This window comes from Athene cunicularia (genome assembly GCF_003259725.1).
Source record: "Athene cunicularia isolate RWA chromosome 1 unlocalized genomic scaffold, athCun1 chr1_part1, whole genome shotgun sequence".
In the NCBI taxonomy this organism is placed as follows: domain Eukaryota; kingdom Metazoa; phylum Chordata; class Aves; order Strigiformes; family Strigidae; genus Athene; species Athene cunicularia.
The window spans coordinates 64,565,547-64,592,056 of NW_020799091.1; the positions used below are offsets into that span (position 1 = coordinate 64,565,547).

The window sequence follows — 26,510 nt, forward strand, 5'->3', positions numbered from 1 at the left end:
CCCGACAGTGCTGAAGAAAGCTGTGCACAAACCACAATTTCTCTAATGGGGAAGTTCTTATAAGTACCAGGTTCTGTAAGCTGTTTTTACAACTTAAAAGGATTTTTCTGTCGTGTCAAATTTTTTTCTTGTGTCTGAGTGACATAGATCTTACCATGTACTTTTATATATCTACATTTCCAGAAAAATGGTTTTATTTTTCACTCATAACTGTGTAGTGTCATTAAATTAACTTTTATGTACTGAAGAAAGATGAAATATACTGTCTTAAAATAGCAAATTTGAGATGTCTCAGAATATCTGGCAATTGCATAAATACTTATTGCAGAAGTTTTTACTCTCTTTCCTGACTGCAATACATATCCATGAGAAGCATCTCTGGGAGAAACAGAAATACAAAGAAATTAACTGTCTTAGACATCTGATGAGAAATTTTAAGTAGTGGCACAGCCAGATGTGATAAGCATAGCCTTAGCTTTTTAAGCAAAGCCCAGAGAAAGCACCTTCTTTTGTACGTTTATTATTTCTTATTGTCCCGTTTCACAGGGAAATTTGGTCAAATTTTCAATAATAAACAGCTGTTGTCCTGAAAAAGTGGGATCTTTAGCCGATACTCAAGCCAGTACACACAGGGTTGAGGTATATCTTTATTAAGATTTTCACAAAGCCAGGAGCTAAGCGATATTCCACAAAGTTAGCTCAGTTTTGTATTAGAGCTACAGCATATTTATCCCATTACCCGATTAGCAAAAACCCACCCAAGTTTACAACTGTTGGTTGATGATTAAGAGTACATTTGTTACTGGCTAGTGCTGTTTAAATTAACGGGCATGCTCCTTGAGGGTGTGGTGGGGTAAGTCGTCTTGGTTTTCAGTTGAGTTGGGGTTTGTGATCTCCAGCTACTGCTTTTACATTTTTTCCCAGTCATGGTCCATTTCTGCTGACTCCAAGCATATGTGGCCATCTTTCAGTCTATTGCCCTTGGTGAAAAATGTTTCCTTTGTCTTCTTTTTTTGTTTCATTTTCAAGATAAGTGGCCTAGCAAAGTATACAAGTTTATATGAGATAGCGAGGCACATCATAGCAGCGGAAGAACTAATTACTGTTGGGTTTTGTTTCCAGAAAACAGCAAATTCTTGAATTTAATTGCTAAATTGTAGGTAATATCTCCCTTCCTTTTGAAAATGAAATCACAGAGTTAATGGCCATGAGGACTCCTGTGGTCTGTTCCTGCATTTAGCTTTGTACAGTAAATACAGCTGTAATACCAATTTCCTTAGCTAAATGCTTTTTAATCCTCACATGGTCTCTTGTGGATGACCTGGTAGTTACTCTAATGACCTCTGGAAATGGTCAGTAAGGTTTTGGGTATCAGTGGTTTGTCCCCTGAAATCCAAGTGGACTGGAAGGAAATCAAGTTCCTTTCACTAGATATTTTTTCTTAGAGAGTAACAAATGGCTATGCAGGGATTTTGAGGGTAGCCCAGCCTGCTTTGGATTTAGCCTGGTAACATGCAGAGAAAGGCCTCCGCTCTACAGTTATGCTGAGCCTCTGGAACTGGCTTTTGGTGTGGAGGATCAGTGGTTTTTTTTTCAGAAGAACTCTTACATTGGTGGTGATAGAGGTCGTTTGAATATCAGACTGTGTAACTACAGTGGTTAGATGTGCTGTCACTCTGTTGCTGATACACTTGTCTTTAAATGAACAGGATACTGACAGTTTTCAGAGTTTCTCAGCCCTTTTTAATAGTAATTTCCATATGGTAGAATACCTTGAGAAATTTCTGTTTCAGACATGCTTTGAATGAACATTTATTTTTTAATAGCCCTAAGTTGTCATATTTTCTCTTTAAGTTGTTCACTTTGCTTACACATTTTTCCTCATTGAATTAGTCTACAATGGAGTTATCTGACTATAATAGTCTAAAATGAGAGTGCAGTCTGTAGTCCCACACAAGAAGTCCTGTGCAAAAGAAGAAAAGGATATTTGCTGTCCATATCTTTTAGCTACAAGAATTCTGAAACTTGTTATGCATACCTATTGTAAAAGGTGTCACTTTTGTGGGCTTGTAAGTCTTAAATAAAAAATTTCCTACTCTTGGCTATATACATGTTTCTAGGAACCAGTAATGATTTCCAATTCTGTGTGGATTGGAACCGTAGGAGGAAGAATAGCATGGACCTGTCACTGTTTACACTTTTGGTATGGAAGTTTTGTTTAAAATTACAGTTAATTAGTATGAACCAAGATATTTCTGTTTAGACTTATGCATTCCTAGTATGCTCATTGCCTTGATGTCATGATGCTAGATTGCTAGCTGATGTTTGAATAGGAATGTGCACCTCCAGACATTTCTAATAATACATATAATCTCTTAGAGTTCTGGTGTGTAGTTAATGTATTATTTTACATAAATAACAATTTCAATTCCAGCTACTCAGGATGAGTTCTGATTGATAACATACACCTTCCTGTGATTATGGTCTCTATTTTGAATTCTGCTGCTTTAATTGTTTTAAAATATTTTTATTTTGGAAACCTACTGTGATCTATTTTCTGTCTACAGTTTTCAGTTTACATTTTCACTTGGACTTGTCTGCTTTATTTCATTCATGTTTCATGGGGTTTTTTTTCAAAACATGGACTTCATTTTGAGCCTGCAGGTAGTCTTGTAAAGTAAATTTGAACGTTTTCTCAAATCATGGAATAAAGTTGACTTGACAGATCTTTTTTCAGACCTTTGCTTTTCTTGATTCCATATAAATGGTAAGGAATGAGTTCTAGCTTACTAGTAGAGTTCCTTTGTTGCCATTGCTAACTGCTTTGCAACTCACTTCACTAACTGTTCTGCTGATAAGGATACCAATTAAACTTGGAAACCAGAGTGAAAAGAGAAGGCGTATTTTACTGTTGATAACCAATGTAGCAGTGTAGTACAGAAAGCATGCAGTAAGAAGAAGCAGAATAGTGTACCCAAAGCAACAAACAGGAGAATACAGGGTAATGCATCAAGTCATTACTACAAGAGAGAGAGAATAGAGATTAAGAAAGATACATCACCACTTGTATATATTATCATCATCCAGATCCGCAGTGGCTGGGGAGCCCCAGTTACAGCGAGGGTTTGGAGAGCGTGTCCCGGCAAGGGGGAAATCCTACGCGGTGTGTCCGTCTGTAGGTGAGGCTTCCAAAGTCACGGCAAACGGCCCCAGCCTTATATACCCGAGATCGACAAGCCAGAGTAGCTGGCACCTTTGTTCCGAGCGGAACATTTCTGGTTTCATTCTCCTGTTGGATTCCACCCAAAGCCTGGCCAGGGCTCAGGGTGGGAAACCAAGGGAGTTTCTAACAAGGCCAAATACGTGGGTTCTCAGCCTTGAACAAGGCTAAACAAGGGAAGTTGGATACATTCTCTCCTCGCTACTGATTATATTTTGTCTAAGCTGCGTCTCTCACTAGCGAGTTTACATACTTTATTAATGACTACATTCTAAGTTAGCAGCTTCAGCTTGGGGCCTGTTGTTCATGCTTTAGCACTTTTTACATCAGCATAGGTGGGTTGTAATAACTTAGTACAATACCTACTAGCACAATGGTTATCATTTATAAAATATACAAAATTCATCTGTAGGTCAACTCTGGCTTGGGCTTGTTGTCCAAGCCTTCGCACTTCACTAACATATTTTAAAATTATTTTTCTGTAGCAAAATGATGGCTATCGAACTTTATCCTTGTCTGGGCATGTTGGTTTTGATAGTTTACCTGATCAACTGGTTAAAAAATCCATCAAGCAGGGCTTCTGCTTCAACATTCTTTGCATTGGTAAGTAGCATCTGGGTGCTTTAAGGCTTTAGTAGTATACCTGTCCTTAGGAAGTGACAGAAATTTAAATCCAGTTGCAATGTTAAATTCCTTCTTTAATGTTAAACATGAACTATAATTCCACCTCTTCCCCCAGCTTTGCTTGTTTATATCCGTCCTTTGTTTTTGTATTTTCATAAACAATATGAAGACCAAAAATGGATGCCATGTATTTATTGATTTATGGGAAGCTTCTTGGATTCTTTTGAGTAAACTGGGCTACACTCTAGCTTTACTGTAACAAAGAGCTTCATACCAAAAACTCCTAAAATTCCACGGTGGTGTTACTGAAGTATTTCTGTACTTATCAAATGTTTGCTCTAGTATTTTACCCTTACTCATAAAAACCCTGTGTTGAACCCTGTGGCTTCACAGCTAGTTACTTTTAAAAAAAAATCTATAGGAAATTCCTTCACACTTTCAAGGAAACCAAAGTGTAAAGAGACTGTTCTGTTTATTACTCATTAGCAGGTAACTCCTATCTGTAGGATGAAGAAATCAGCTAAAAGGTATTTAGTGCTCATTATGAAAAAATGCAGGCAACCTTTTTGCTTGGAGAGGTCAGTTGATGAGTTTTTGTGTAAATCTGTTGAGTTGCTGTGGTAACAGTTTGTATGCTTAGTAGGTATTTATTTGATGTGCAAAATGTCTTCCCCAATCCTTCTGTTTAACTTTAGGGGAAACTGGAGTTGGGAAATCAACCTTGATAAACAGCTTGTTTAACACCAATTTTGATGACCCTGTGTCAACACATTTTCTGCCAATTGTACAACTTAGAGCCCAGACTTATGAACTCCAGGAAAGTAATGTTCTTTTGAAGCTGACCATTGTAAATACAGTGGGATTTGGTGACCAGATAAACAAAGAAGATAGGTAAGTGTCCTCTTGTTGCTATGGTATGCAGAAGTTTTGGTCTTAAATTGCAGGTTGATTTTTATTTGAGTTTTATAGTAAATACTCGTTTTGCAGACGGTCCAAATATTTGGTTAACTGTTTTCTCTGTGTAGCAAATTAAACATGTTTTTCTTCTCATCTTCTAGTCTAGGAAATGATTTGAGAAATCAGATGAACTCTGTCCATTCCTTTATGATACAATCTTTTATAAATGTATGTAGATAAATGTGCAGTGGTGACTAGAGTTTCTTTTGGGGTGGAGGAAAGCATGGAAGGAAGTCAATGAGAGACTTTTTAAACAACCAAACAGGTTATAAAGTACTGTAGATTATATAGATTAGATCTAATACGGTTGTAAACAATATTGAAGAGCTTAAACTGGAAGGAATATCACATGGTTTACTGAAGGTCTTTGTTCTTTATGTTGGGCAGCTTAATCAGAAGATGTAGAGATACCATGCTAGTGCCTTTCAGAACTTTTTTTTGATTCTCTGCATTTATGAATTGAAGATTTTAAAATACTCAACTGTCTCAGCAGATTTTGTTTCTTTCACCTTAATTGTAAAGTATTTTAGTAATCCTTTGTGGTATATGAGTGCCTAAATAGCAGTGATTATAAATGAAGGTTAGAGAGTCACATTGTCGTGAGAGCTATGGTTTATGATATGACTGGAGAATAGCTATTGCTAATGACTTGGATGAATGAGATGCAAGTAGATATTGGTATAGATATGGGAGATTTTGTTGTGTGGTGTAGGAGCTGCCTTTTAGTTATTTTAATTTTGTGTGTAATGACTACTTCTGAATTTTGATTAGCATTTGATCTGGTTTATAAACTTTGTGTAGCAGCAGAAACGTAAGGGCATTCTGTGCATTTAGCAACACTTTCTTTCAGAAAGCAGATTATAATCTGGTTTTAAATAGGATAAAGGATACTTAAACTGTATTTACTGCAAATCAGATTTACATTCTTCTCTTACGTTCCTCCTTTTCAATTTTTGTCTACTGTTTAAGAGCTCTCTCACGTACAGTACTTCATCTTCAGAAGATAAAGGAGGTCCTATTTCTTGGTACTGGTAATTGCATGTTCTTCCTTTTCTTGTATTATATCTAAGAGTTTCTTTCTATCTTCCTTGTATCTAAGTGTTCTGCAGTTGCACACCTTGATTGCAAAACTTTATAAAACATTGCTTGGGAAGATCAATTATAATTGTAACTAACTATACATAGCTTTTTTCACTAATAGCTAGGAAATGTTTTATCTGTATTAGGTACACAATTCTTTTTTGAGTAGCCTTTCAGAAATTAAGATCACTGTAGATTTAATCTTCTGCTGTACTGGGTAGGTACTTGAGCAGCCTTTTGACATGTAAAGAAAAAAAATCTTCAAAACAATACAAGAGGAATTCCTTTCTTAGTCTGGCTCTGTTTAGAAGTAGCTAATCTCTGGTTGTTAAATTTTATTTCTTACAGTTATCAGCCAATAGTGGATTATATAGGTGCACAATTTGAAGCCTATCTCCAGGAAGAACTGAAAATCAAGTGTTCTTTATCTAGCTACCATGATACTCGCATCCATGTCTGCCTCTATTTCATTTCACCTACAGGCCATTCCCTAAAATCCCTAGATTTGTTAACCATGAAAAACCTGGACAGCAAGGTAAGACTTTGAAACAGAGTTCCGAGAATTTGTCATTTTGTGAAGCATCTTGCCGCTTGTAGATTCTCTACCACATTTCAGTTCTGTATCTGTGTTTGGTTTTGGTATGTTTTTTGATTTTGAGATGTTTTCAGAATTTGGTTCCTCAGGTAGCTTGCAGTTCACCGTTTTTTTTTTTGTTGTTTTTTTTTTTTTTTTTAAATCAAAAGGAAAGAGGCATCTGGCAAGAACTTTGAAAAAAGAAGCACAACAAGGTTAAAAAAAAAATTAGAACCACATCAACTTAACTTTTAACAAACTGTTAACATTTTACTGTGATTAGATAGGGTACCCTCCGTGAGTGCTGTAACATTTTAAATTAAGCTTGTTTCTAGTTCACTGTGGAGTTTTGAGACTGCTGGAAAATTGGAATATAAAAAGCTTCGCATCACCGTGAAGGTCTTTGTTATAGATTACTGAAGAGGGAAGTGCCATGAACAGAACACCCTGCCAGCATGGCTTTTTCTGAGATAGGCTGAATTAGTGTTTTAAACTTTACATCTTGGTTTGTTTTGAAAGCTTTAAAATAGCAGTTTCTAGTGTGACTACTTGCACTTTCTAAATTTTTAACTTTCTTCCTCTAATGGAGCTGTGTGAACTGGATGAAGCTAAACGTTTAACCCATTTTAAGAAATCTTACATCATTTGGGATTAATTTGTTGAAATTAGGAGAAACTTAGAAATTTAAATGCATTTGCTCTTCCTCTTGTTTTTCTCTTTGTGCTTCACTAGAACCTCTCTTGCTAAATTTTCTTTCTGCAATCACCTGTTCATGAAATGTTTCTTCAAGAGGATCAAATCAGCTGTTTGTTCCACATTTGTGTTTGATGAGCACATTTGGTATTTTTGTAATTTTGTTTGTGGATGTATTTTGCATTTTGAACTTTCTCAGTAGCACAGAGCAAGTGGAGGGCAGGTATGGTGAGACAGTGGTAAGGGAGAGCAGGGTCCCTTCTTTCTGCTATGATGTTGGTTTATGGCAGATTAAAGTGTTTGTGAAACCACTTTTTAATATGCAGTGATAACTAAAGAGCCTTGATACTAGGAAATGGGACAGTTTCATGGAGCATTTTGTTCTCTGAGTTTTGAAGTTGGAGGCTGTGTTAAACCACAAAAGTACTTGGTTTCTAGGTTGTGCCCCCTCTTGACTGAACTCGCTGTAAAACAAGTGTTTCTTCCAAAATAAAATGAAATAGATCCATGACTCCCAGCATCATAAGAAAATATTTTTCCATCAGGATAAACCAAAAATAATTATGCTTTAGGGGATTTTAGCTTCTAGCCACCTACTCTAAATATTTTTGATTCTGCTTTGGCTCAGACAGAACATGAAGGGCATGTAACTTTGTTGTTTTAACCCTTTGCAATGGATTCTACATTCTGATCTTACTACAGATATAGATATAGATAGATATATATATATGTACACACACACACACACACAAATACTTTAACTGTAGTTTGTTTTCCGTCATTGTGAACCGTGTTTGTGATGCTTTTAGTACTGCATTCTCCTAGTGGCAATTCAGAACTCGGGATTTCCCAGGATGTAGAAGTCCCTGGGTGCTGAGTACAGGGTTCCATAAAGAGAAGGTGGCACAGCAACATGCATACACCAAGTGTACAAATCTGTGTCAAAAGTTGTTTTCAGTTTTTTCCAAAATCCCCCACAGTGTACACTGTTACATTTGTTATGGTCTGCTTGGTACAAAACAAGACTAGATTATACAGCTCAGCCATTAAGAGGATTCTTGGAGTAGGATATGGTCATCCTATACTCCCTGGGAGAAAAAAAACAGATGTGTCTGTGGGCAATTAATTTTTTCTCTATTGCTTATAAATTAGATGGCTAGCTAAGAATTTGGCCTCTAGCTTTTAGACATTGGAAAGTCCTGTAGTTTTGTTTAAGACTGATCACTACAGAGCAGCCAGGTTTCATTCACAGATTAAGGGAATCTTCTGTATGCTTTCTTGCTGGGAACTAATGATTATTCAACTAGTGGATCTGTGTTTTTAAGTAATTCTTGCAGAATTACAGATTACTGGTAAATCAGGAAATTACATGAGTTTACCTCGTGGGGTTTGAGCGTTTTCTTTTTCTTCAAAATAATCTTTGGAAATTTTTGCATTGATACATAGAGATACACTTAAATCAGCCTGCAAGATATCAACCAATAATAATTTCAAGTATATGTTGGGGTTTTTTTTCCTTCTCTATGGCATAAAGGGGCAGCAGATGTTTGACCTCAACGTAAGGTGTTACATGAAAATCTTAATTTAGAGTAACAGCATGTTTTCTAATTGCGGGGCGAAGCAACTCTTTGCAGTTCAGGCAGAAGTATGGTCAGAGGGCTGAATTTGGTGCTAGAAACGGAGAAGTAACGTCCATGGATAAAGTGTATCCTGGTGACTTTATATGGTCATTCTGCTCCCTTACTGAATGAGGCAGTCTCGGCTACTTCTTGCCATTGTGCATGCTTAAGTGTTTTGGGCAACCAGTTCCCTGGATGAGGGCACTGATTTAAATTGAAAGCTAAAGATTTTTGCTTGGTTAGGGAACTGATCAAGCTGAAAAGTAATCTGCCTCCTTGGATGTCTGCACAGATTTTAGTTTGACCTGGCAAAAGCAGCTGCGGGCAAGGGAAAGAGGAAGGGCAGGACTGTTGTTTTTATTTTATTGTGGAGTTAAAGCAATTCTGTATTTAATGGCCTGTAGCTCTGTAGGAAAATTCAGTTTTGTAGTTGTTGAGCATTGTAGCTAGGGAAGAGGCTGGATGGGAGTCTTTCGGTTTCCAAGTGAGTAGTAGGCACAGGAGGAAGCACTGGGACTTGGGGCACACATATGTGGTCCAAATCAGTATAGTTTCAAGTCTCTTGTTAGTACAAATGTGTGCTTTCAATTAATGTTATTCTTGGATGAAAGTACTGAGATACTAGTTTTCAAGTAAACCATAGATGCTGCAAGCAGAAATTGATTTTGTTTAACAGATTAAGTGAAGATAACTTTTGTTGGTTATCTAAAGCCAGAGTAGTATTGCTTTTGAATTTTAATACAGTGGTTGTGATTTAACATCAATGTTGATAGCTGTAATCACATTTTCTGGCAATTTTGCTTTTCTTTTGTTACTGGTCTCCTCAGTAGTTTTTCTCTGCTATTTATTATATAAGATAGTCTCTCCTAATTAATGAGTGCTTGAAAAACTTTAATGTTGAAAAGACAGGGTAAAGGTTAATTTAATTCTGAGGACTCTGAATTCCATCCATTTTTAAAGCTGTATGATAGGGAACCTAAATTGATGTCCCTTGGCGAATTTGATTGAAGCTGTGAATTACTCCTAGCTGTAATAGATTGTTTATACAATTCTAAATTTACTCAATTATAAAAAAAAAAAAAGTTCTAGCATTTTATTTGATTTTTAGATATTTTACCTCATGCGTACTTAGGTTGTGTATGCTAGGTAATTAAGGACTATCATGGAATAATCTGAGAAGTCATACTTTGGAGTTGGCATGTTTTCTTTTCATTTGGTTAGTACAGAAGACTTATTTCAAAAACATCCATCCATTCTTGAGATTCCATGCTAGACACTTCCTTTCAGACATAGTATTCTGAAGAATAAAAAGAATGCATAAGGGTTTTTTTTTGGTGTTTTTTTGTTTGTTTCCTCCTTCCCTTTTGCATCTGTGATCAAGGACCTCTATAAAACTCTTGTCTTCTGAAATCTGGAAGAATTATTTGTATTGTTCTTCCAAGATATTTGGACATTGGCATTAATTCTGGTTCTGAAAGTGCATGTTTTGGGAGTGCTGACAGTATTTTTAAGAAAAATTCAGCCTCTACTACCTTCCTAATGTACTGTCATAACTATTTTAGGAAATGGGGGAGTTCTTTTGAGCACTTCACTGTGTGAGACCCTCTTCCTTGTTCTTTTCTTAGAATCAATAAATTTTAAGGGAGTATATTAAATAATCTGTTGTTATTTTGTTAATTTATGCCACTGAATGTATTTTTCGTGGTTTGTGAAGCTTTCATATCAATTGATGGAAAACTTTGGACTGTAGGGGAAGTTTTAAAGGGTTTATCACCAAACAATTTAATTTATGAAAGATGTCATGTCAAAATTGAAGCCTTACACATTTCATATAATTTGTATCATTAATAGGTGAACATTATACCAATCATAGGCAAAGCAGACAGCATTTCTAAAACCGAACTACAGAAGTTCAAGAAGAAAATAATGAGTGAACTCGTTAGTAATGGTGTCCAGATCTACCAGTTTCCAACTGATGATGAAACCGTTTCTCAAATTAATTCCATCATGAATGTAAGTAAATGACAAAAATATTGATATTTCAGTACTAAAGCATTAGTCTCTAATGCCGGTTCATGCCTGTTCTTTCATCATTATTTTGAGGCTTACAGGTTTGTATGTAATAAGTTAATTTGTTTATTTTCTCTCTGCTTAGAAAGCTCGTATGTTTGTTTGGGTTTTTTGTTTTTTTTTTTCCTACTCACCAGTCTCCCTGTCCCTCTGCTGTTGATACCTCTTGTCTTAGGAGGCTTTTTCTTTTCTGTCTCAGCAACAGAAGAGAGATTCTCACTCATAGATGCTCTTTCTAATTTCTGGATAATTACTAACATAGATGGACAGATTGACTTCGCTCTTTTCCTCAGCAAATACTACTTGCATCTGTTAGGGAAGATACTCAAGTGCCTCGTTTCTCCGGTTTTCTCTGGTCTTTATGATAGCAAGCCTTCCTTCTGCTTTTTCTGTTTATTTAGTACTTTCATTTGAAATTAGGACAAATTTTCTCTGGGAATTGCATATGTCTGTAGATGCACACAAACATGTGTTTGCACGTACTGGGGTTTGGAAGTAGGGAGGAGGAGCCAGTATGCCACTGTGTATGGCTCTGCAGTCCCAACCTCTGTCAGTTGTGCCAGGCACTCAGGATGTGCAGGTTGTTGTTCAGTAATAAGACCTTCTGCTCTGGGGAAAGGTGGTGGTCTGTTACTTACCCCTTTCATGCTCTGCTAAGGATTTATTTTCCAGTCAATGATACCTTTTTTTATTTGATCAGTTTTTGTGAGTCAGCACACAGACAATCAGTATTCAGCCTGTATTTCTGGCCATTTGGCTGAGCCCACAGCAGCAACCATCCCTTGGGTTGGAGCCTGTGATCATCTCATGGTTGTTACTGGGGATATGAACTCTGGCTAAATGTGAATCAGAGGGATGTGTTCTGGAGTGGTTTTCTGCTTACTGCTGATACTCTTCCTAAGGCTGCTCAGGATGTAGTTGGCTGCCTTTACCACTGGGGCAAACTTGCTGAATCATGTCCAACCTGTTGTCCACCAGGAATCCCATGTCTTTTTCTGCAAAGTGCCTTTCCAGACAGTCAGGCCCCATCATGTGCTGGAGCATGGGGTTATTCCTCCTGATGTGCCGGACTTGGCATTGTTCCCGTTTGAACTTCATGAAATTCCTGTTGGCTCATCTCTCCAGCCTGTCAAGGTTCCTCTGAGTTGGCAGCACACCTATCTGGTCTATCAACCGCTCCTCCTTGTTCTGTTGCTGTAACTTGGACTTTTGTATCATTAGTTTGACTAGCTACAGAAACCAGTGGTTTCTGGTTTGAAACTGCTTGTTGGCTTTTCCTGAAATGGTGGTTTTCTGAAGTGTTTCCTTTTTAGTTCTGACATAAGAATGCTGAGACATAAGACTGTATTTGTGTGACTCTTACAGGAGCATTTGCCGTTTGCTGTAGTAGGTAGTACAGAAAAAGTGAAAATTGGAAACAAAATGGTGAGAGCTCGTCAGTACCCTTGGGGCATTGTAGAAGGTAAATGAATTTTCAAAGGTATTTTTATGAGATTTTTTGTTGTTGCTGTTGAAGTTTAAAATTCACCAATACCAAAATGGGCTGGTATTGTCCAATGATGCCATATTAATTCTATTTTGGATCAACAGTTTAAGGAGTTGAGCAATTAATAGTTGAGGTATGCACTAACTGGTATTTTTATCAGCACTGATGCATCTCTGGAATCAAGCTATGAGATGGTGTATGTAATATTTGGGTAGGTTAGTATGGTGGCAGTGCCTCTGGCACTACCAGGTTTCAAAGTTTTATGATTACTGATTTTATTGTCAGTAAAGAAGAGTGAAAAAAGAGAGAAATTTATCCGTGTTCAACTTGAACAGGAAATCAGGATGTGTTGGAGCATGTTCACCAGTACTTACAGTTAGTGCTTCAATGTGTATATTAGAAATTTTAAGAAAGTATAAGAGGTATAATAACAAGATACCTTTTCCTGGTAGTATAATTAGTAACCAAAATAAATGAATCTCAGTGCTGTTTAAAATATATTTTGACAATTTTGCTATTTGCACATAATAATCTTTCTCTTTTAACTGATTAGTGGAAAATGAGAATCACTGTGACTTTGTAAAGCTTCGCCAGATGCTTATTTGCACAAATATGGAAGACTTAAGAGAGCAGACTCATGCACGACATTATGAGTTGTACAGACGCTGCAGACTGGAAAAGATGGGCTTCAGAGACCTTGGTCCTGAGAACAAACTAGTCAGGTAAAGGACTTCATGTGCAGCACTTGCTTTCAGCATCTGTTCACTTCACATTTGACCATATCAACCCAATACAGAGCAGGGTTCATACACAGAATAGATTTTTCTAAGAGGAAAAGAATTGTGTTTTGGTGTTTTTTGTTTGTTTGTTTGTTTGTTTTTTTAATCAGAGTAATTATGTAGCTGTTCAGTTATCTTCATGGAGAAGTATATGGGATTATATGACCATTGCTTTTAAAGGCATACAAGTTAGCCGTATTTCTGAAATCTTTCTATTTTAGAATAAATCTGGAGATTTTAATTTTTGTCATGGAGAATATCAGTTTTCTTCAGTTGCATGCACTTTTACGCCTTTTAAATTATTTTCATTATATATTAGCATGCTGTTTTACTTTCTTTCTTAATAATGTCTGATTCTGAACAATGGTTTGATTGGACTCAAAGTTCAGAAGGAACTGAAGCAAAAACATTTCCAACATCATTGGTTACACTGTTGGCTTCCCACATTATCTGCCACAATAACAAATGTCTAGCCTTTTCAGATCAAGAAATCTCTTGCTAGATTATAGGAAGTTAATAGAGGATTCCAAAAGAAAGTTAAGCAGAGGGTTACACTAGGTTGTTTAATGTAGTAAAGCTGCTTCCTGCAGGAGGTATTTACAATTTCTATATATAGTTTGTTTAGTATTTTATTTCTAATTCTGTTATCTCCCTCCCCCTATTCCAACTTCCTTTAGTCATTTTATGCATGGGACCGTTTTTGTAAGTGGTTAGTATCCTGATGGGGAAGAACTGATGCTTCAGGAGTTGAAGCTTCAGAGTTTAGCAGAATGCTATTACTGCATAGTCATGATGGGGAATACCAACTTAAACCAGAGCTTTTCCTCACAAACATAAAAATTGTCTTTGCAAAACCCCTAAACAGTTTGCATTTTACTAATGATATAAAGTAGCAGGTTTGTATCAGAATGTCATAGTATTTTATGCTTCAGAAGTTGGTTTAGAAATGGATTCCTTCATGGAGATACAGAAAAGCTAAATTCCCTTTGGTGTATAGTTTTTATGTATGGCCCACTAAATGTCAGTTTATTGAGAGCTTTGTGGTGAGACAATACACTTAATTTTGGTATATGTCATTATTTTGGAAGGATGAGAATAGGTATTCCATAAGAATCTAGAAAAATTAACATTTTCCCAGATTTACTTTGTCAGGAAGAGAAAAGTGGGACTGGATATAGGATGTGTGGTTGTCCCTCAATTATTGTGACATACTGAATGACACTGAGGTCTGAAAGAGAAGGCATTAGGTCTTTTGGGAGACACATTTTATGATACTGTAAAAAGGGAAGAGAATTTAGAGGATCTGTATGTAGTGTAATTAGCAGACTACCGTAGCCTTACCTCTAAGGTGTTTTATGAAGCTGCTCAGGAAATGATAAAAAGTGTCATCCTCAGCAGTGTGATAGAAAACATCTCTTTCCATAGAGGAAGTTCAGTGCTTCCTGTTTTGCTGACTTGTGAATTTAAGTGTCTTTCAGAATAGGGACTTCTAGGCAAAAATGTGTTACTAAATTATCATACTCTTTGTCCTTGAAGATTTTTACAATATATACACATGGCTTCTATGAGCTGTAGTTCTAAAGTATAGTTAATGTTGCACAGCAGTATATGATGATTAAAATTTCACGTTACTTGCGTAAATAATGATCAAAATGCATGTTGAAAAGTTGTGTTTTGTACCTGTGATGTAGCTGTCCAAATACTTAATTTGGCAATATGAATTGGGTTATTTTACGTAAATTTAGAAAATTTCTGCTAGACTTGAATAACTGGCTGATTTTACTGCACTGGGGTTTGTAGCGTATGAACATTGTGTCGTGTTTTGAGCCTGGAGGGCAACTGAGCACCATGGAGCTGCTCACTTACTCCTTCCCATGGCATCTGCTGCACTGTGGACCTCCATGGGTGACAAGGGGTCAGCCCTGCCTCTCACCATGGGCTGCAGAGGGATCTCTGCTCCAGTGCACTTCCTCCCCACTTCCCTCTTCCTCCTTTCTTCCACTGACCTTGGTGTTTGCAGAGGTGTCCTCCTCGCAGCTCCTCCTCATGACTCCAACTCTTCCTCTCAAGTTCCACTTCTTAAATATGTTATTACAGAGGCACAGCCACTGTCACTAATTGGCTCAGCCTTGGCCAGAGGCGTGTCCAACTTGGAGCCAGGGGACCTTCAAGAAACTTCTTACAGGAGCCACCACTATAGTCCCCTCCCACCATTACCAAAACCCTGGCACACACACACAAACCCAACACACGTTGTGGGCTATTAATTCTTCTGCTTTCAGGACACTTGAGTAGCTAACAGGCTGTGCCTTTTGGCATGTTGTGAAAAAGCTGCCTATGAAGTTCCTGTACCACTTTTTTGCATTTAAAAGTGCAACAGTAGTTTATTCATACAAAACTGTACGCCACTGCAAAGTAAAACCAAATTACTGGATTTTCAGCTACTTTGTGAGATAGCTTGTGGGCAGACATCTGTAAAGTCTTTCACTCTTACATGTGAAAAAACATGTTGGCAAGCTTTATTTTTTTAATGGGAGACATTGAAAGAGATGGGTTCAGCATACAATGGAAGAATATATTTGCATCTTTATTACTAGGTGTGAGGAGGGAAAACAAGTAGTAGTAGTAGCCTGAAGTGACTGTCTTGTGTACACTTTTAAACATACCTATTCCCTAATCCTACACTTCTTTTGAATTTGTGTCATAGTAACTTTTTAATTTGTTTATTTGCAATTGCATTCTAAGAATTAACTTTTTCATTAACCAGATTTCCATGGTAAATGAAATTTACATGATCAGTCTGTTAATCTCTCCCTAATAATTTATGAGCCAACTCTTATTTTCAAACTTCAGTAAAGGGTTGGATGCTTCCAGGGGATTACATGGTTAGTGTTCTCACTGCAGGAAGAGCAGAAGACCTCTGCTCCTACCAGTTGTTGGCCAGCCAATGTGCATTTATTGTCAGTAAATCATTTCCTCTGAATGAAGTACTGTCTTTTGAAACTCTTGGAAGCTTGGCAGTACTGCAGTAGGATGAGAAGGTCACGGGTAGTTTGGAAGTAGCTATGACTACTGCACATGAAAGATCCACACAAGTACTCACAATAAGTAAAGAATATTTTGGAAGTATGGAGGGGCACTAATTGCAGAGTTAAAAAGGTCTAAGGATGTAGGCAGGACTTTGAGTATTATGATCATTGAGAGAACAGAACATAAAGTAATCCATAAGAATTTGGGCTATTAATTCTTCTGCTTTCAGGACACCTGGTTTATTACTAGCATTTTATCAAACCATTATTTATTTAAACTGGATAACAATAATTAGCATAACATAAATTAATGGGTAATTGGGAACTTACTTAATCTCATTAATTTACCTCACAAATACAATATACAAAGCTTTTTTATGAAGAATTCAATCTCATAGTGGGGTATCATTCCAGAAGGTCATGAGAGTTATGGTATATGTATGTACCATATCAGATTAAAATATAAAATCTGGTAAACCACTTTAAAAATGAAGAATCCACCATATGGTACTTCAGGATTTGTTGAAAAAAGCCAAAAATTGATACTCAGGCTGTATGCTTGCATATTTTGATTTTGTGACGTTAAGCATTCTCTTTTTAGTTGTTTTTCTGTGCTCAAAATTACAATTTGTTCTTCATCATAATTGCAGTTAAACATAATTGTAACATAAACATCTCAGTTTCTCAATATGTGAGCAATCAAATATTCCATGCTTTATTCCTCCCTGAAACTAGGACATTCAGACCTTGCAGTTCTTGAACAAAAACATGTTTATTTTTCAGTCTGTTTTGAGGATGATGACAGAAAAAAACAGGAAGGATTCAGTGATGTGCATAAGTTTACATGTAAAGGAATGTTGCTATGACTCTCATTATCTTTTCTAAGAAAGGAAACCTAATATCTGAAAGGCTATTAGACCTCATCCTTAAGAAGTCATTTGAGAATGGAGTTCAATCATAGAATGACAGAATATCAGGTTGGAAGGGACCTCAAGGATCATCTGGTTCAACCTTTCTTAAAAGTGTCTAATGTTGAGTAATCCACCGCTTCCCTGGGGAGATTATTCCAATGGTTGATTGTTCTCATTGTGAAAAATATTCCTCTTATGTCCGATTGAAATCTCCCTGGGGGTAACTTGTACCCATTGCTCCTTGTCTTTCCATGTGACTCCTTGTAAAAAGGGAGACTCTATCTTCTTTGTAGTCACCCTTTAAATACTGGACCATGGTGATACGATCTTCCCTAAACCTTCTATTCTCAAGCCTGAAAACCCCTGATTCTCCCAGCCTTTCCTCACGTGGCATGCTTCCCAGTGCCTTGATCATCTTTGTGGCCCTTCTCTGGACCCTCTCCAGCCTGTCCATATCTTTTTTGTATAGTGGGGACCAAAACTGAACAGTGTTCCAGGTGTGGCCTGACAAGTGCAGAGTAGAGTTAATCTGACCAACTGCAGACCTTTGCATTTGAGCTAAATATTTTATCCTCCTTATGGTAAGACTGAACTGCATCCAAAATATTTGTTTTTCATGCCTCCAATGGGAAAATGGTAATTATTTCGATCTACCACATCCTTAGTATTGCTTAATATCAACTTGGGTAGCTCACTAAGTCAAGGGACCATGCTAAAAATAGCTGCTACTAGTTAACTTTTAAATGTCTTAGTTTTTCTGATATATCTTAATTGATAGTCAAAAATTAAGCAAAAAGTTATAAGTGTAGTTTTCAAATTTGAAAACTTTTTAAAATTTAAATGAACAAACTGTAAAATGCTGTGTCAATACCTGTGTTGTTCAGAGGCACAAACATTGTGTTTCACTGAGGGTTGAATTAACTTCAATCAGTCTTTACTTATGAACAGAACACGTTTGATTTGCATCTTTATATTTAGGCTTCCATGTTCTAAGTCTTGTGTAGATAGAAAAACTGTTATGTCACAAGTATGCATCTGCAGAAAGGTAGGTGATACTGCTGTTAAGAGTTATGTAATGGATTAGTAAGGTGTAGATTTTCTTCACAATCCCTACCCTTCCTCCAAAACCTCAGTAAGTATACTTGATTTAAATAATTATCTTTAGCGTCTTAATTTTGCAAGTGGTTTTGCGCAGAGTATAAAATTCTAGAGGTTCAGCTCAGAAGAATGAGAGAACCTGTGACTTTGGTTTTCATAGGGTACTATATGAGCAGCCGTGAACCTGGACTTCAGGTAAACTGAGAAGTGTTTTACTGTGAGCAGTAGATGCAGTACTGTTGGAATCCCTTCAGGTGACCTATCTTCCACTCCTCCCCAAACCTCCTAAAACCAAAGGCTGTTTGGATCATTTTGTTGCTGATATGCCAAACACAGGAGAGGAAAGTTTGTTTTAATTTTGTCTTTGTGATTTACAGAACAATTCAGTCCAGGGGGAGGGGGGATTTAAAAATACACTTTTATTTCTCCCCTTCCTTATACATGTAATTTGATTACTTAGTAAATCCAGTGTCTTCAAAGTTAATCTTTTACTAATTTGAAGACAAAATTACTTTTACCTGATTGAACTACCTTAGGCTGAGTCTAAAGTTGTCCACACAGTGAAATGAAGGTGTGATTGCAGCATGTTAGCTTAGTCTAGCATTTGCTCTAGCGGCTTTATTGCAACCAAAGGCAGCATGTCAGCTAGCAGAACTGACACAGGGCCCAAAAGTGTGTACACTGAGATTGCTAGCACTTGAAAAACCTGTGCTGTAGATTTATTGTTATTACATATGCTGTCTAAACATAAAGATAGTATGAATGAATATACCTGTTTGAAAACTATGCCCTTGTTTCACGTGTTAGATCCAATTTGAGGATGACCTAAGTTACTTCACAGCTGATGAAAAAAATCCCACCAAACCCCAAAAGGTGGTTATTCTGAATTTATTTTGTTGCAATATATTGCTCAAATAAGACAGAATAGGAAAAGTGCCCTGACCCTGAGACCTTGCAAACATTGTCTGCTTGTATAACGTCAAGACCATTCTTCTCTCTCTTTAGATTATATTTTGAATACAGATGAGAAACTTTAGGATTTGGAAACTGCCCAGTCATCATAAATTTAAGTACAGAAGAGAGCTGTTTAAGCTTACTGTAGGTCTAAATAATTAAATTTTTAGATGCCCTGTTTTGTAAGTCTTTCCATTTATAAGCTGATTTAATAGAAACAGTAAAAGATGAGACTTAAACTGGTACAAAAGTGTGTATATGTATTAAAAATATAAAGCAAATTTAAATATTTGGTATATATTTATTTTAAATCAGAGTGGAAGGCAGGAGATACCTGGCAAAGGACAGTAACTCAGGATAGCTGGGAACAACTGACTAGTCAGCAGTCAGGAAGTATTAGAAGAGATAAATGGTGTAAGAACTCCCTGCCAGCACTGGGGTGATCACAGTGGTAGTATAGACCCTGAAAATGTCAAACCTCTACTAGTATATGAATAATTTACCAGTATCTTTTAATTTGCTGTGATATGCTTTGATATGAAAGAAGTTTCTCAATTTCAAGTGCCTGTTGTTTGGAGGAAAAAATTTGTCTTGTGTACTGAAATGTCTAGTAGGTAACTTTTCTTAAAAAAAAAGGGGGGGGGGGGAGGGAGGCATGGATTTAAAAGTTACTTGCTCAACCATCTGAACTAGTTTCCACCTCCTATATAAATTAAAATATACATGTGGTATGTATGCTGTATATTAGCTTCTGTGAGAGGGGATTCAGGAAGAAACAAGCAATCTTGAGATTTTGCCTGATGCTTGTTGGAAAGTAACCCTATCTTTTGGATATTGAAATATGTAGGAAGTTGTATTTATTTTATATTAGTGTATCTCTATATTTAAATTTTGACATTACATAAAGAGAATGCTGTATATTTTTAACATCCTGTTATTTTCCTTTTCATATATTTGTTTTGTTAGTTGTGTTAATGCTCCAGAAGCATTAGTTTTGTAATGTCCTATTTTAAGACTGAGATTTCACAATATGGAAATTTCGGGAGGCTTTTGTGGCAATTTTGGGGTCTTATTACTAACTAACTTAAAGAAAAATGTTATGTATGTTGGAGGCAGAAAATTACAACTCAGGTCTTCTAGAACATGAGATTCCTAAAGTGCTGTATTTACTTTGAAATGTAAATTATCCAGGAGCTGTTAGAATAAATAATTTTACTCAGGGTTGTTTAATAAAAATTTAGAAAAATAAGATACTTGATTCTGTTCAGGTTTGTTTATGAATATTTATGTGGGGAGCTGTAGAAATTAAGATTTCAGAGGAATATTAATTGTTCAAAAATGTTCCAGATTGTTGGTTTTCCACATTGAACAAAGCAGTGTACTAGAGACTTGCTTACATTTTTGGACTTCAGTCTACAGGAAGCCTATGAGGCAAAGAGACATGAGTTCTACCTTGAAATGCAAAGAAAAGAGGAGGAGATGAGACAACGGTTTGTGCAGAGAGTGAAAGAGAAAGAAACAATATTGAAAGAAGCAGAACAACAGGTAAGCATGCTTGTCTGTTGGTCTTGAGTTTGTTTGCTGAGATTTGAAACAGCTAAGTTCTTAGCAAAATCACAACTAGTTGATGTTTATAATTTATTAATATTTTGAGGGCAGCAGTGCTTAAAAGCACATTGATTACAGATTGATTGGATTAGCAGATTGATTAGACAAGCAAACAAGAAGTCTTAAGAGGAGCAGCTGAAGGAACTGGGGTGGATTAGCCTGGAGAAAAGGATGCTGTAGCAAGGTGGATGGCAGTCTCTTCTCCCAAGTAGCAGGTAATAGAGTGAGAGGAAATGTCCTCAAGTTGCACCAAAGGAGCTTTAGATTGGATATTAGGAAAAATTTCTTCATGGAGAGGGTTGTCAGGCATTGGAACAGCTGCCTAGGGAAGTGGTTGAGTCACCATCCTGGAGGTGTTTAAAAGATGTGTAGATATGGTGCTTAGGGGGATGGTTTACTGGTGAACTTGGTAATGTTAGGTTAATGGTGGGACTTGATGATCTTAAGGGTCTTTTCCAATCTGAATGATTCTATGATTCTATAAATGGCAGTCTTTTTTTTAAAAGGAGGGAGCTTATGGTCCTTTGGTGGGTAAGGCTTTGGTGGGTAGCTGGAACAGTCAATAGAGTAGGAGGTGATATGATGAAGTAAGAGAGTGATGTTTGTAATGAATGCCTATTTCTTCATCTCCTCTAGCAGTATGCTGAGAAATATCTGTATGCTGTAGAAGCACAGTAGGTGCTTTTCATGCATAAATTGTTTTGTAAAACACAAGATTTCAGGGGAAAAAAATCCCATAGGTTGCTTTTCAGGCCGAGAGAGTGGGGCATGTACGTTTGTGTGATCTCCAGTTATTAAATATAAGCTCAATCCTCATGTTGAGAAGTTTGAAAGTGCAGGGGTTTGTTTTTGTTGGTTTGGTTTTGTTTTGGCTTTAAAATATCACCTATTCCCAGCTGCCTTAAGAATATTTGGAGGTGTGGAATGTTTCTTGTATATGTTGTTGAAGATTTAGTCTTGTCAAGCTGAACTGGCAAAACAGGATCTTCTCACCTACTTTCTGCCAGACTCTGTTATGGTCATGTGTATTTGTATTCAAACACTGGTTTCATTGAAATTAGAAACCTGTCTGTATTTAACGTTCTTTTCTATACATCAGTCTCCCAGCAGAGATAGAGCAGTTTTTTGTGGAGTGTTCAGATGCATGTTTTAAATAAAAAGAAGGATTAATACTTTTTTTTTTTTTTTTTTTTTTTTTTTTTTTTTTTTTTTTTTTTTTTCTAAATCTGTGAATCCATCATGCTACTTGTGGAGGAAAAAAATCACGTTCAGTCTTTCTTAATTGAGGCTATCCAATTGGGAGAATACTTGGCCATGTTCAGAATAGGTCCAGCTAGGTCTTACACAGTATCTGTGTAAGATTTTTGATGTTTTCTGTCTATGATTTATACCAGGCAGTTTGCGAGCTCTGCATATTACAGTTGAGTTATGGCTATTTAGTTTTCTCTGTTCCTGATGTGGGAGAGTGATCATACAGTCACTCCTAAAGAACATTTGTTGTATACTATTGCTGCTTGTTCTCTGAGAAGTGTGTATGTGTATCTGGAAACAAAGGAAAAACAAGAATTTCTGTTGTACTTAAGATTGCTTTCACATCCTTCATTTAGAGGAAACTTGTAGCTGCAATGTGCAGCATTACTACTCCTGAGACGTTGCTTAGGACCTTACTGTTTCTACCGTGAATATTTTTTTTGGTATGCCTGTTTTTGCAATGCATCTGGTTAACTCTTGCAATTAAATAGATAAATTAATAGTATACATACGCACGCACACACACACACATTTATTAAATCTGACAGCTCTACTGTGTAGAACAGGCATACTGTTGTGTTTATAATCTGAGTTATTTCTTAGTTCCTTCTTTGAAAAAGATGGAAATAATCCTCTCTGATTTCTATACCAGTATATCTGCACTCAGACTGACTTACACCAATCCACATGGATACAGAAGTAGGATTCTAGGACAGTTTGTGTGTGGGGAGGTGGGAGGTGAGGAGGGGTGGAGTACCCTTTGGTTATGCACAACTTCACAGTAGATTTAAACTGGTCAAAATGCAGCTGGAGAGTAAAATCTATTAATATGTCAGAAGAACAATCAATAACAGTTACTTCAGAAAAGCAGTTAACTTCTTGGAGCCCACAAGTAACTCCCCCAGCCAGACTTACTGTGTGTATACATATTAATGTGTAAATGTAATTAATATACATATCAATATATATGAAAATCCATACCTTTGTAACTAAAGTGTGTATGATACTTAGTCCACTTGGTTTTAAGGAGGTAGATTCTACTTGACAGATCCTGATTCAGTCTTTCTGTTAGTAATTGTTTCCCCTCTAAAGGCCTCCCTATTTTTGATATAATAAAGAGATAGTTGAATCTAGTACGAAATCTAATAGGAAATCTAATATTCATTTGGTGTCTTCTACAGTTGCCACCCATACTTTGTGTGTAGTAGCCTCGCTTCTGTGAGAACAATCTGATAGGAATTATTATTTTTCTGGATTGTTGTTTTTTAGTCTTACCAATTTTGGGAAAAGCCTGCAATTTCTTAGCATTGTAACCCAAGTTGAGGTAGGTTTTGCTGTTTGAGTGCAGAAGGGTTTTGTATTGTGACATCACCACCTTGTGTTACTAGTTGGAAATGTTTTTGTGCTTTCTTTAAACAGATACAGACTAAATTTGAACATCTTATGCTAATGCTTCAAGGAGAGAAACTGAAATTAGAGAAAACGAAAAAAGTTCTAGAAGATGAAATAACTATGTTTATTGAGAAGAAAGCGAATGCTGACTTACTCCAATCACAAGCATCTGTCTCTACCCCTGTTAGTTTGAAGAGAGACAAGGACCACAAAAAGTAAGTGCTGATGCTAGTCATTAGGGGCAGCAATAAAAAAATTCTTCATATATCACTTCTATAGTGCAAATTTCAGTAATCTTTTAGAAAAGATACAAACATGCTCCTATTCTGTTATGTGATGAGAAGACAGAAGTGTGTAAAATACCCTCATGATTGGATTTATTTTTACAGTAATTGCTGCATGTTCTGTGAGCATGCATTTTTTTTTTCCATGAAAAAACAAAGGTTTTCGACTTGAACTCCTGTGCTTTGATGTCAGAGATGAAGAAATTGTGAATGTTTATGAACAGAGCAAGAGGGAGAGGGAGAAGTTAGAGAGGGAGAGAAATTCACCCAGGGAATTCCAGAATATGTGATTGCAGCAGTCAGGTTTTGAATATAGGATATGTTAGCTTTATGAAGCAGTCTGACTGCTGCTGTCCCATAATACTAGATAAGTCTTCCTAGAACAGATTTTTGAGATGTGAGGTAGGTAAAATTGGCTGTAAAATTGCACCAAGTGCAGAATATGACCTGATGAACATTCCACTTTCTTCCCTCCCGAAAGAAAAGCTCAAATTGTGACATTTCAGAACTGTATTCAAAAGTAATCTCCAGAACAACATGCACAACTTCTTCATATATAAGCATTGAATTAAATGTCCATATATAAACATTAAATTAAATTGAATTACATTTTTTCTCTTCCAAAACCAGAAGTTGATTAACTGATTAATTTCCTTTCCTTATAACTTTACTGCAAATAACATGAATATCTTACTACAACTGAAAGCAGATTTTTTTTGGTACAGAAATTATTCATAACTGCTAGATTATGAAAAACTTTGGAAGCTAGATGGGTGCACATATTGCCGCAGATATCTTTAAGACAGCTTTGACATTTTTGGGGTGTATACTAGCAGCCTGCTCGTGTTTTTGCCAAAATTCATTGAATTTCAAATAATGTTACTGAGTTCCTTTTCCTAGACTGCTTTTTCTGGATTTATATGCGAAAGTGGCATTCTTGGTAACAGAAGTCATTATCTGCACTATTATGAGTAACTTTTAACTTCAGAAAATTTTTATATTTGTTCTCTCTGTTTTCTTTATTTCTTCAGAGTATGTTACAGTTTACATGCTTGCTTTTGTTCTTCTGTTCCAGCTTTACATAATACTGATGCTAGAAGAAACAATATTGATAATTTCTCTTGAGGAGGCAATGATTCACAACACGCTTTTGGAGGTATAGGAGTTGCAGTTTCTTACTAAAAGATTTGGAAAATATCTCTTGTAGCTGCATGCTGTAAAAGAAGAATTTTGAAGTACGATCCGTACACATACGGTGCGGCGACTATTGTCATTGCCATCATGGACTTTCTGTTATGAGTCTGCCTTGATACACACTTGCCTTACATATGTGTGGCTAACTTGTTTTCATTTTAAGTACATTATACCAAAGAAAGTGTCCTTGCCATAAACAGTACCATTCATAGTATAAATGCTGTATGTAGTACAGAAGTATTCGGTGAATATATCCACTATAATCTTTCTAAAGAGTTACTTTCATATGGTATGGTATATTAGTCTACTAAATATTATTTAATACAAATGTTGACATAATTCAACCACTTACTGCTTTTGCTGACAGATTTTGTTTATAGGCTTTTATGTACAAGCACTGTCCTAAATTTCAGATATGATCTTCCTAATTAAAATTTATTGAGATACTTTGCAGTGCTGTACTGTTACGTGATAGTTTATCTGACATTGCTAACTTAATATGGAAAGTACCTATAACCTTTTGATGCTTGTGACTGTGGTATTCAGTTACAGCATAGTCTGAAGTTTACAAAAACTAACTACAAGAGCTTCAAGTTAATATAAGTTTAAAATGTGTTTTATATTTTCAGTAGCTGTGATAACTAATGGGAAACTATAAGAGGTGCAGTTCTCTGAAGTTGTTTTTTGCAGCTCTTTAAAAATGAAACACTAACTTGATAGAAATAAAATACATTGGTTTTGCTTAAGTGTTTCGGTTGTTCTGATTCCTCTCCCTCCCACATTACTAAAAACAAGGAGCAATATTTCACATTAATCTGAAAACTGTAGATGTTTTACATCTGTTTTAAATGTCTCGAGTCATTACTGATTGGAAAAAGAGGTGATTTGTGTGTAATGTGCCAGCCAGAAAGGCAGTATGACTTGTGATGTACTTGTCACATACCACTGTACGTATCACAGAATATCTTCAGTTGGAAGGGACCCATAAGGTTCATCGAGTCCAGCTCCCTGCTCCTCACAGGACCATTATAACTAACCCATATGACTAAGAGTGTCGTCCAGATGCTTTTTGAACTCTGACAGACTTGGTGCTGTGACCACTGCCCTGGGGAACCTGCTTCAGTGACCAACCTTACCTTCTATTTTACTCACACAATGGTGCATATTGTGTGATGCTTTTCTTCAATTCAATGGGAAGGAATAGATACTAAGATATATAAACTCTTTGTTGACTAGAAAAGGGTCAAACTCCTAATTGTCAGCTCCACAGGCCCAGCAGGCTGTAGTATAGGAGGGAAAGGTTAAGAGGAGATACCCATTTAGCCCACATACCCACATAACTGATGCTTCTTTCAAGAGAAGAAAACGGGCTGGAGCCAGACCCAGTGATTGCTGTCTGATTGCTCCTTCCTGAGCAAAATGTAGCTTGATGAAAGACTATTTTTTTGTTTGGCTTTGTACCATTGGCTGGGCCATTTGCATCTGTTTGACTAGAAATAAGGCATACACCCTCCATAAAGGAGGTAACAGCCAAATGAAAAAAAAAATTTAAAAAAAACAGTTTTTTTGAATTGAGCGGTAGATTTGGAAGTGTTATCAAGTGATCTTGAGCAGAATGTAATTACAATTAAGTGATGTGTATTGTCAGCACTCAGTTATCCCTGTGTGGGTTATTCCAGGCGCTGTT

The 26,510-nt window shown here is 36.6% G+C and overlaps 1 protein-coding gene across 9 annotated transcripts in view; it reads left to right on the forward strand.

Moving 5' to 3' along the window:
* The window catches only part of SEPT10 (septin 10), a 30,000-nt gene extending 4,393 nt beyond the window's left edge, over positions 1-25,607 (forward strand). For 2 of the 9 annotated variants that reach the window (XM_026849523.1, XM_026849513.1), the window contains 9 exons: positions 3,706-3,823; positions 4,540-4,735; positions 6,230-6,416; positions 10,619-10,780; positions 12,203-12,299; positions 12,877-13,045; positions 20,507-20,639; positions 23,373-23,560; positions 24,705-25,605. In XM_026849523.1, coding sequence (XP_026705324.1) covers positions 3,706-3,823; positions 4,540-4,735; positions 6,230-6,416; positions 10,619-10,780; positions 12,203-12,299; positions 12,877-13,045; positions 20,507-20,639; positions 23,373-23,560; positions 24,705-24,714 — 1,260 coding nt within the window. In that variant the 3' untranslated portion in view covers positions 24,715-25,605. Of the gene's footprint in view, positions 1-3,705; positions 3,824-4,539; positions 4,736-5,810; positions 5,833-6,229; positions 6,417-10,618; positions 10,781-12,202; positions 12,300-12,876; positions 13,046-20,441; positions 20,640-23,372; positions 23,561-24,704 lie in introns of those variants that run through there. The other 7 variants (XM_026849531.1, XM_026849502.1, XM_026849541.1 and 4 more) reach the window with 7 other exon arrangements.
* The last annotated feature ends 903 nt before the right edge of the window (positions 25,608-26,510 follow it).